The 12,123-nt window shown below is 43.0% G+C and overlaps 1 protein-coding gene across 1 annotated transcript; it reads left to right on the top strand.

Annotated features, from left to right (window-relative positions):
- Positions 1–1,893: 1,893 nt before the first annotated feature.
- LOC109786642 (tropinone reductase-like 3) lies at positions 1,894–11,744 on the top strand. The gene is made up of 6 exons (XM_020345224.4): positions 1,894–2,161; positions 2,248–2,364; positions 3,692–3,826; positions 3,916–4,041; positions 5,414–5,515; positions 11,301–11,744. Exons 1-6 carry the CDS (start codon positions 2,030–2,032, stop codon positions 11,448–11,450), a joined length of 762 nt encoding a protein of 253 aa, XP_020200813.1. The 5' UTR covers positions 1,894–2,029; the 3' UTR covers positions 11,451–11,744.
- Positions 11,745–12,123: the final 379 nt, after the last annotated feature.

Here is a 12,123-nt window from a genome sequence, read left to right as displayed (position 1 = left end):
GGACACTGTGTTTTGTCTATGTATCCACACATGTATCAAGTTTCCGGTTAATACAATTCTAGCATGAATAATAAACATTTATCATGATATAAGGAAATATAAATAACAATTTTATCATTGCCTCTAGGGCATATTTCCTTGGTCTCTGGATCCCATTGTTTAGTAGGTCTACGAACAATTGCAATGGGCCTCGAGCACTCTGAATGCCCTCTCCACATCTTTTCTAGCTCATTCTTGCCTTTGGGTAAAGTGAAATATTTTCTGACCAACTAGCTTAGAGATGGTCTTGATGAAGGTAGCCCATAGAGAATAGATACCATCAAAAAGATAGTAGCCCATGTTGTACTGATGCTCATTGATAGTATAGTTGCAAAGAGGAGCTTGCCCTTAAGTTAGCCTAACAAACAATGAAGACCGGCACATTAATGTCATTGTGAGATCCGAGCATACCAAATTCAGAGGTTCTCTGACGCAACTATTTCAAGAATGATGGTGGGCTTGTTAACATGATATTTCCCTTGTAGAGCTTTTGGATAGTTCTTCCATCTCTGATGCATGCAATCAAGAGATCCGAGCAAACCTGACCACCCTCGTGCTTTGGACATTGCTAAGAACCTCTCGGTGTCTGCAACATTTGGTTCTCTCAAGTACCGAGGGACAAACATCTCGACCACCGCAGTAGCAAATCTGACCATGACGACTCCGCATGTGCTCCCAGACGTCCGAAGGTACTCGTCCTACGAATTCGCGGCCATGTTATATGCAAGCATCCACAATGCAACCATGTACTTCTGGTAACCAGAGAGTGCAATCATTCCTATGGCATCCTTCTTCAAGATGAAATAGTCATCGTAGGATCAGACACCATTGTATAGGTGATCGAAGATATTTTTTCGCATCCAAAAGCATCGACCAAAATTGTCCGCGAATAGGGCATCAGAGGAGAAGTAGTCATCCATCAACGTCAAATGCCCCGTGCACTGCTCCGATTCTACACTCGATGGCCCTTGATTTGATCTATTGTAATTGAGAACATGCCTTCTGCACGCTCCGTGTCTACAAGGACCGCCTGCATCATCGCCGTTTCATCCTCATAGTCCTCCTTGTAAGACGACTCAAGTGCTCGTATATGTACTCCATGTTCGAATCCATTGCTTAAAAAAGGACAAAAAAATTAGCACGAACATTTCACCAAACACTTGTCGAACGTGGTGACCCCTGTAGGGGCGGATGGTACCTGTGCGGCGGAGGACTAGCGACATGGCGACTGGGTGTGGCGGTGGAGACCGCGGAGGTCCGGAAAGGGTTTGACGGGGCGACCGGGGTGGTAGAGCGACGATGTCAACGAGGGAGGAAGCGAATGCAAGAAGGAGGGAAGGATGAAAGCGCGGGGTCCGGAAGGGGTCTTGGGTGAGTCGGGGGTGTCGGAGTCCTACGTGGCGGCAGTCTGGACTCCCGCAAAGCTTTCCTAGTTTGCTTTCGGTTTGCGGGGAAACAAACAAGCAAACTGATCCACGAAACGATGCGGGACGATGTTGGATGACAAATTGCATCCGAATAGCTTGATCCGGACTTTTTTTGGAGGTTTGAGGTCCGATTTGAAGATGCCTAAAACACTATTGAATACCAATGAGTTGGAACGAAAAAAAAGCTTAGATTGCTATGTACTCCGTCTGAAATAAAAAATGTATGTATCTAAATGTATTTTAGTTCTAAAATTTAAATAGAATCATTTTTATCTATTTTCGCGACAAGTAATTAGGGACAGAGAGTAGTATTTTATTATTTTTCTCACTGTCAGCGTGACTCACACATGAAAATTGTTGGCGACAGAAAATTTGCTACTTCTTGCCCGGGCCCACGCTCCAGTGTCCAGATAAGCGAGCGCACTAGGGTCGCCGGTCGAAGCGGATATCCGGCACGCCGCTCTACTTGCCTTGCTTCCATCGCCGCGTCTCTCACATAAACGCACGCTTCCATCGGGAAAAAGACAGCGGCGCGTAGCAAACGAAACACGGCGAGGCCGGCGATGGATGTCAAGTGCCGGCGTCTGGAGGGGAAGGTGGCCGTCGTGACGGCTTCCACGCAGGGCATCGGCCTCGCCATCGCCGAGCGCCTCGGCCTGGAGGGCGCCGCGGTCGTCATCTCCTCCCGCAAGCAGGTCCAGCCACGCCCCTCCTCCTGGGCTCTCGATTGCGTCGGCCGCGTGGTTTGCTTTCTCTGATGAGTGGTTTCTTGGCGCCGCAGAAAAACGTGGACGAGGCGGTGGAGGGCCTCAGGGCAAAGGGGATCACCGTTGTCGGGGCCGTCTGCCACGTCTCCAACGCCGAGCAGCGCAAGCACCTCGTCGACACGGCCGTCAAGGTGAGATTTAGGCTACCTATTCTTAGTTCGGTGGTGGCGGTGGTGGGGCGAGGAGATTCCGTTCGACAGTGCTGGGGCTCTTGGGTTACATTGTTGTCAGATTCGTTACTTAGGAGATGCGATTTTAAATAGATCGGCACTCTACAGTGGAATTTCGGCCCGGGCGAGGTGTTGGTTTGCTAGACTGTGAGTTGTTTAGACAAAATAGGAGAGGGCGAAACTGCTATTCTGCGACCCTGTTTGTTTCAGCTTTAGGCAGCAGATTCTCCCATGAAAAATCAGAAGCTGAAACAAACAGCTATTTGGAATCAGCTTGCCAGTGAAGCTGGAGCTGGATTCGGGCCGTTTTCACTGTAATTGCCTGAAGCACGTCCAAGTGTACTTCAGTGAAGCAAATCCACAGGTGATTCGAAGCCAACTGAAGTTGAAACAAAGAGGGCCAGTAGGGCGCAAATGTTCAGCTTGGAGGCTTGAAGTGTGACACGCTGCTGGCCGTTTGATTGTGTGTTGCGGCCATGTGTTTGCTTTTGTGATGGAAACGTGGTTGGAAGGACCAGCGGGTGTTGCGCGATATGGCTGTCGCGCTGTAGCAGTATCCATTCTGAATAAAACTGTTTTCTTTCGAAACCAGAGCTCTCATTTGGAGAGCAGTACATGTGTATCCACAACTATGGCGATTGCTGCATTATTTTTGTTGCTGATTAGTCCTACTTATTTTCTCTACGTCTAATGATGTAGGAAGAGTTCATGGTTAGCATTTCATTTTGGGTGCATCTGAATTGTTTTTTTGTATCTTACCACAATTACGAGCTGATAGTTTGTGCTCATATCTGAAATACTTTACTGCATCTGCATGTATACTTATGATTATTGCAGCGAGGTAGTATTGAAATGATTGTGGTAGTAACCAAGGTGTAATGTCCCTGAGATAGAATGGGGAATTTTTTTAGGTGGATAGAACATGGATTTAGGATATAAGAGAGTTAGTTTGGGGAAGAAGAAAGAAGAAATAAGAATTGGGGAGCGGATAGCTGTACTCTCATTTGATATGCAATACCATTACAGTAGAAGGCTTTATAAATTGACACATCCCCACAGATATTGACCTGAATCACGTTACCAGCATGTGACATGGATCTACAGATAGCGACCTGAATCACAGCACCAGCTTGTGACACAACCGCACAGGGTCTGAAGATCAAAATAAAGCAGTCTCATTTCCATCTCTCGCCCTTGCTATTTATGTCGTTTCTTAGCATCAACATCAGGGCGATCCTGCCCCAGTACAGTGCTGGTTCATGACACAAAATTAATTATGTTACTGCAGAATTTCGGACATATTGATATTGTTGTCTCCAATGCCGCTGCAAATCCTTCTGTGGATAGCATACTAGAGATGAAAGAGTCAGTTCTTGACAAGCTATGGGATATTAATGTCAAAGCTTCTATTCTTCTACTTCAGGTGAATTAATGCTGCATTCTAAATCCTAATTCACATGTTCTATAAATAACTGTTGCACAAGTAAGCACTTCCCATTTTCCTTATTTTAGGACGCCGCACCACATTTGAGGAAGGGATCATCTGTGATACTAATTTCTTCAATTGCTGGCTATAATCCTGATGCAGCTTTAACGATGTATGGTGTTACAAAGACTGCCCTTTTTGGTCTCACGAAGGTATATGCTAATCCTTTGTGATTGTTGTGTTAGTGCACGCGTATTGATTCATATCAAAATTGTAAAGAATTGTGTGTTAGTGTGGTTAATACTCACTTCATTTCGATATACTCCCTCTGTAACTTAATGTAAGACGTTTTTGCATAGACCATGGAAGCATCGACTTACTCAGAAATGACTTCTTAATAACCTATTAAAAGACCATACCGGAACCACCTATGACCTAACCTCTTCAAAGCATTTAAGCAGGGGTGGAGAGTAGAAGCGTTGTAAGAACTGCTCTTGGTTCGCTGAATGGACAGACGTTTTGACGATGACTCTTGCTTTCATGGATAGATATAGCAAAATGGAAGGACTATTTATCTTGATAAATATATTGTATATAGGAATATATTTGTCCTAGGCAAGTTAATTGATGGACTCGCTTGAGGGGAGAGCGTATATATATAGGTAATCCACGATTTTATATGAAATTTATCTCATCAGATGAGACATGCTGCTTGTATGTGCTGAAAGCAAAGCTACCACTGACAGGGTGGGGGGATGCTCCTACAAATTAAGCAAAATTATCTTGTAATAACAAGTTCATAAAATTTACACTTTGAAAGCCCAGGAACTGGAATTTTGTGGCTATAAATAAGCGATTGGATGTTGTCACTTGTCACCTTGAGAAAGTTTTCGAGTTCGATTCTAGGTTCCCTCCAAATCCTTACACACTACAGACATGCTTATGAATTGAGCTATACTTTTAAGTGCACAATTAATCAGATTCAGTGATTCACATCTGGCAAACGCCTAACTGTAATTTAGTGTCTACGAATATGTGCACTGATGTGCAAGCTCGATAGAGTTTAATAGATTAGCATGATGAATCTTGCATTCACATATATGGTCAGTCGTTGCACGTCTACAGTTTAGAGTACCAGATAGCGGTCTAACAGAACATTGTAAACTTTCATGACAGCTGAAGTTGTATTACAAGGCGGTTTATTCCCATCACTGGGTATTCATATTTGTAACTTCGTGCCATATTTTATTGTTGGTTGTGGATTTTATGTACATGTGACAACTTATGCATGTGTGCACATGATCTTAAATTGCCTAGTGGTGCATCTTAAAAAAAATCTGTAAGTAGCACAATTTTCTGTTTTTTTGCACCCATGCACATAAGATAATATCTGTGCACTTCGCCTGCTGCACGTCATTTTTTTGATATTTGTTGTAGGGTGCATAAGTGTGACTTTCAAGTTCGTATGCAGTCACCCATAAGTGCACATATGCTTTTCCCCTTAAACTGTCAGGATATACATTGTTTTGCACCTGAAGAGGAATTTTCTCCACTGACTCTGTCTATATATGTACCCTTGTCCAGGCTCTTGCTACTGAGATGGGCCCAAATACCCGTGTTAACTGTATAGCTCCTGGGTTTGTTCCTACACGTTTTGCTGGTTTCCTCACAACTAATGAGACCATTGTGAGTAATTTCTGATATCCATCATGCTCCTTTTCTTGTATATTTTGGTATATCTGTTTGGTCATACTCATAACAAAGAGGCAAGACCCTACATCACTTACAAGGAAAAGTGAATCAAGAGGGTAATTGTACATTTTGGAAGTTTCTTGATGAATAAGATTCATTACTAGCCACACATTTGCTGCCTTGTCCTGCCGACACAAGCTTATACATAGAAAGCAAAAACCTGCACATATGAATGCACTGATTTTCTCATGAATTATTATGTTTCCCAACTATACTGCAATTATTTTTTACGAACAAGAAAGTAGATAAACTTTATATTTTGAAAAATGTTCAAATTGTGCAGCAACTATTGCCAATATGGGATAACATTATGACTAACATTACTGTGGAAAAACGTGAAGGCACTATTTTTACTTTACACATGGAATGACCTCTGTCAAATCTCTGAAAGCAAGGGAGCACTCAGACAAACGGTACAGTTAAGACACAGAATGAACAAGAGGAAGAGATTTAAAAACCACAACTCATTTCATACAGAAATATAATTAGCATGATGTAGGTTTCACGTCCAAATCATCTAAAACGATGTTGCACAAGCTTATCTCCAATCGGTGCTACCCCAACTCTAACACGTATATCATCATTTCAGACCCAATCCTTTCTTGTGTGGCCACATATCCATCCATCTCAACATGTGCATCTCTGCTACACCGAACTGCTGGACATGTTGCCTTTTAGTTGGCCAACATTCAGTGCCATACAATATCGCATGTCGAATCGCTATCCTATAGAACCTGCCTTTTAGCTTTTCTCGCACCCTCTTGTCACAGAGGACACCAGAAGCTTGCCACCACTTTATCCATCCAGCTTTGATTCGATGGCTCATATCTTCATCGATATCACCATCCCTCTACAACATTGGCTCCAAATGTCGAAAGGTGTCCTTCTGAGGTGCCACCTACCCATCAAAGCTAACCTCCTCCTCATGCCTAGTAGTACTGAAACCGCATCTCATGTACTCAGTTTTAGTTCTACTAAGCCTAAAACCGCATCTCATGTACTCAATTTTAGTTCTACTAATCCTAAAACCTTTCGATTCCAAAGTCTGTTCCTGTGGCTCTTTGCTTTTTATTAACCCCCATCAGACTATCGCCGACTAGCACCGCATCATCCGTATAGAGTATACACCACGGGATATCTCCTTGTATATTGTGACCTCATCAACCAAAGCAAAAAGATAAGCGCTCAAAGTTGACCCTTGGTGTAGTCCTATCTTAATTGGAACACCATATGGGGGGAGCTCAAACCAATGCAACAAATGCAAAGCTAGGTCAAGCAACAGATGCTCAACTCACTCTCTCAATCTCACAAGATGCAACTCAAGAAAGTAGGAGAGAGAGGGGAATCAATGGAGGAGATCAACAAATGGCTCCAAGAGCCATCTACAAACCCCCCTTCACATAGAGGGGAGATAGGGGTTCGGGAGAGGTGATTTGTGGCTCAAAATAGTGGTAAAAAATATGTATGATTGGCACCCAAACCGATGGGGAAGTAGAGCCCTTAACTAGCCAACTCCAAAAACTAGCTGTTTGGCTCAAACAGACCTTCTCTGGACACCCCGCGCCCGTGGGCACGGGAGACCCCATGCGCATGGCCTACCCAGAAACAACCTACAATAGAAACCTAAACATGCATAACTTTGTCATACGAACTCCGATTTTGATGATCTTGGGCTTGTTTTAAAGCTATGGACAAGCCCAAGGTCCTCAGATAGAGAACCACCCAAGATTAGAAATAAAGAATGATGCAAAAATGCGAAGGTTTGAGCCCTTTACATACGAAGTGATCAAGCTACTCGCCTGAAAGTCCCTCTTGATAGTACGACTATCAAACCTATAATCCGGTCTCCCACCAAGCACCATGAGACCGGTAAAACTAGGGAAATCTGGCTAAGTTATATCTTTGCCTTGCGCATTCCGCTTGAGCTTGATAAGGACGTTAATGCTTGCCTCAAGTTGAAATCCTTTTCTTGACCACAATCACTTGGTGAAGATACTCGAATTGCTTCCCCCTATTGCAGTGAGGGAAGCCTTCACTTAAGCACATCTTCACATGTACATTATCACGAGGTTGACCGCAAGCCTCAAAGCATGTAATCTCCAGATGCTCATCTTGCACCGCTCAATGACCATCACCACTTGATGTCGCTCATCTTGCACTTGCACTTCTCAATGACCATCACCACTTGATGTCATCCTTACATAGGCTACTTGAAATCTTTCTTTTGACGAAAGCCCATGAGAAACACCTAACCCACATAGACATAACAAACGTATAGCATGGGATTGTTCATAAAGCGCAATTCACAATTACTTACCATACCACTAGATCACTAGATGCCATGCGGTACATTGGTTGTGCTCGTGTATTGACCATCTAGTATATAATCTTCTAGCTTCATCTTGGTCAACTAACATCTTTATTCATGCTCCATCTTGGTTTTTGAAAGCAACAATGAACTTTTTATTTCACTTCATTGCTTCAAGACTAGATCACCAAAGACTCTTTCATGACCATATCAAGTTTCACCATGAACATCATACTGGTCATCACTTGCTCTTCTAAATGCTCCATCACAATCTCTTGAGAGTCACAATGAATTATTCACTCTAGTAGCTTGCTTCAAGACTTGATCAACCAAAACCCAACACACAAACTCAACATGATCTTGTCTTATAACCATAACTTGAATTCTTCCTTAAATAATTCTCTAAAGTCCTTGATCCTTATAAGCTCAAATATGTCAACCTTTGATATCCTCCAATGAACTCCACCTTGATCATATTTGGTTACACATTGAGATCGATCTTGATGGCTTCAATAGATATCTCCAAAGACCAACTGGTAACCTCCCTGGACATGAGACCCCAAGAATCAAACCCTAGGCCCTGGCCCTGGCTGTGGGCATGGGGCCAGGGACCCCATGCGCATGGGCATCCAGAGAGTTTAATACTTGACTTCGTGTGCACGAAGGTCAGGAGGCCCATGCGGATGATGTGTCTGGAGAGATTTCCCTGGGCATGAGGTAAGCAGAGAGGGATACCATGATGATCTCTACGTGAGCCTTTTGATGGAACGCTTCCCAAATCAACCCAATATGCTTCATGCGTCACTATGGAACAATTCTTCAAGAGGATACAATGCACTTGATGCTCCATATGAATTGTCATTCAATACCAAAGCTTAGAGCATATCTTCATCTTTATGGCAATCATCCTTGAATCCATCCAATATCCTTAAGGCACCACCTATGAAATATTCCTTCAAATATATCCATGAAAGCATTAGTCCATAGAGATTGTCATTAATTACCAAAACCACACTTAGGGACTACATGCACTTTCAGGTATCATCAAAGGAGTCGTCCAACTCAATGGTAGATCTCTCATTCTCTCCATTGAACAGCTTGTCGAAGTACTCTTGCCATCTATGCTTGATCTCCTCAGTTCTTCACCAGAAGCCGATCTGCACCGTATGCATTTGACTTGGTTGATACCCCTTGTCTTCCTCTCTTGATCTTGGCCATCTTATGAATGTCCCTTGGCCTTGTACTTCTCTATGACGTCTTCTTTGCCACCTTGTACTTCTCTATGTTGTCCGCACTCCTATCCAGGTGTACGCGTATAAAACAATCTTTCTTGTCCTTAATAGCCTTCTGGACATTATCATTCCACCACCAGGTATCTTTAGCTTCGCTTCTACTTCCGCTGGCCACCCCAAACTCCTCTAAAGCTACCTTACGAACGCAAGTCGCTATCTTCATCCACATATTGCTTGCATCGCTCCTTCCTCCGAAGGGCCCTCTCCTTGAAAGCTTGAATTGCCTCCGCCTTGAGTTTCCACCATTTCGTTCTAGCGACTTTGGCTCGCTTATCCCACTGGACACGAATCTGAAAGGGAAAGTCAACCACCACAAGATTATGTTGAGGAACAACACTCTTTCCAGGTATCACCTTACAATCTAGGAAAGCACACCTGATTTCTCTTCTCGAGAGGATGAAATCAATCTGGCTAGAGCGTTGACCACCACTACAAGTCACTAGATGGGATTCTCTCTTTCTAAAGAGGGTGTTAGCTATGATGATGTCGTAGGCTAAAGCGAAGCTTAAGACATCCTATCCTTCTTGATTCCTACTGCCATAACCAAGGCCCCCATGTACCCTTCAAAACTTGTGTTAGATGTACCCACGTGGCCATTGAGTTGATAACATTGAGCACTAAGTCCCCAACAACCAGTTTGACCAGGATAATCCGGTCCCCTTGTCTCTTGGCATCTACCACTCCATACTTGAAGCTCTTGTTGATCAAAGATACCTACTCCATTTATGTTTGTAGTTGCCCCATGTACCACAGCTTGAAGCTGGTACCTTTTCACCTCCTTCGCCTTTTGTCCCTTCCATTTGGTTTCTTGAACGCACAGGATATCAATACCTCTCCTCACGGCTGTATCAACTAACTCCAATAGCTTGCTCGTCAGGGACCCTACGTTCTAGCTACCTATGCGGGTCCTACTAAGCTCGGCTAGCTTCCTTACCCTTCGCATTCGTCGAGTCAAATGCGAAAACCCTTGCTCGCTTTTCACTACACCCGGGCGTTGATGTAGCGCGGCACTAAGGGTGCGACCTGATCCGTGCTCGCTTATCACCAGATCAATATGAAGATACGACGCATCAGAGGGGGGGGGGGGGGGGGGGCTTGCCCATTTAACACCACACTTGGGTTCCAATATGGCTCGTCGTTAAGATGGTTATGCCCCAACAGTGTACTTCTGGGTTTCATCTCCATAAGGGTGGTTGAGTTTTGACATTGGCTCGATCATGACCCTCCTCCTTTACCTGGGCTTGGGACCGGCTATGGTGTGATGACCCGTTCCTTGCTCACTTATCACCGTATAATTAGCAGGCTTTGTTATGGTCTGCCATCGAGTCATTGACACATCACGGGAAGTTGGAGAACCAATCCAATGGGCAGAAAGTAGAAACACTGTATGGTTGTAGTGGGTCTTCTCATACCAGAAAGCTATCTTGAGAGTTCAAGGACCCCCGACCAGTGTGGGACTTTTACCACAATCTCCCACTTCAAAAGATTAGTGTTATTAAATTGATCTTCGTACTTTCTCAATCATGGGTAGTTAGTTATCAGATGTGTTACATATTCATGGATGGCAATTGTAACTATATATGCCATGGTCAATATGATTATTAATATGGCGATTTCAATTAGCTAATAATTGTTTTTCTTTCAATATGCCAGAAATTCATTATTTTTATTTTACTTTATGTACTCACTCACATCTTGCATTCAGTTGGTCTTTCTAGTACGGTAACAAGTTGATCTTTAAAAAAATGCTGTTTCAAACAAATACAATATAAAAATATATTTTATGACAAATCTAGCAATATTAATTTGATATTGTCCATCTTGGTACTTCGGTAGTTCTTTCTGTAATGATATTTAACTGGATAAAATTCTAAGACTGCTTAGATTTTAAATGGCCAGGTTCTTCTAGATTCTTAACTTCTTTGATGTTCACTGTTATCCCAGTGCTTTTGTCATCTTACACATGTCACTGATCTTACAGTCATGAATCAGGTTCTTACGAATGCAAGCTATTTCAGAACAATATTGTTATCTGAATAGTTGTAGCTGTACCACCAAGTAAATTGAATGTATGTTTTCTTCCATGCATGTATATGTACCTAACCAAATAATTCTACAGAGAAATGAACTTATCGAGAGGAGCATACTTAAGAGATTGGGTAGTGTGGAAGACATGGCTTCAGCCGCCGCTTTCCTGGCATCCGACGATGCATCCTTCATTACAGCTGAAACAATTGTTGTTGCCGGAGGAACACAATCAAGACTATAGATACGTTTTGAGGGTCAATCAGCTACAGTGTCATGATCAATAAATATAGTGATACTAGTAGGTCTAGTATACAACATTTCAAGCGCGCTGAGATATAAACAAGATGCAGTGTAATAAATTTGATGTTGGGGCGCCATACAATCTTGCGAGGACGAATTATAGTCTATTGGCATTGTCGTCTGAACATTTATTGTTGTATGACCTGTGTTCATGTATAGGAATTGCGGTGAAGTGACAGAGGAATTGCGGTTGATGCTTTATCTATAAAGCGGGGTGAAAGCCTGTTTCGAAGAAGTGACAGAGTATGCCGCAGCATTTTATTTGGGGTTTCAGTTTTTCAGCGGTTTAGTGATTATTTTGAGCCAATGAAACATTGCAGGTTGAATTGCTGTACTTAGTCTCCCTGCCTCATTCATACTTGCACCCTTCCAGATTTCGAACGAGTCTTCAGTATGCTATTTTCTTTCTACTTCTGTTTTTCTTGCTTCGGCTTATTAGTCATACTTGGAATATTTGGCCTTCATTGTTAAATTTTGTTGTTGTCATTGTTAAGTTATTATTGCTGCATTGTTCGAGTCTAGGCGCATTGTAGGGGTGGGTTAAGTTTCGGGCTTGCACAGTTCGTTACAACGGGCAACATATTGACTATTGAGAATTTCTATTTGGTGTTTTT

Source organism: Aegilops tauschii, chromosome 5 (assembly GCF_002575655.3).
Source record: "Aegilops tauschii subsp. strangulata cultivar AL8/78 chromosome 5, Aet v6.0, whole genome shotgun sequence".
In the NCBI taxonomy this organism is placed as follows: Eukaryota; Viridiplantae; Streptophyta; class Magnoliopsida; order Poales; family Poaceae; genus Aegilops; species Aegilops tauschii.
The sequence above is the reverse complement of the archived record's forward strand: the minus strand, read 5'-3'. Positions and strand labels throughout refer to the sequence as shown.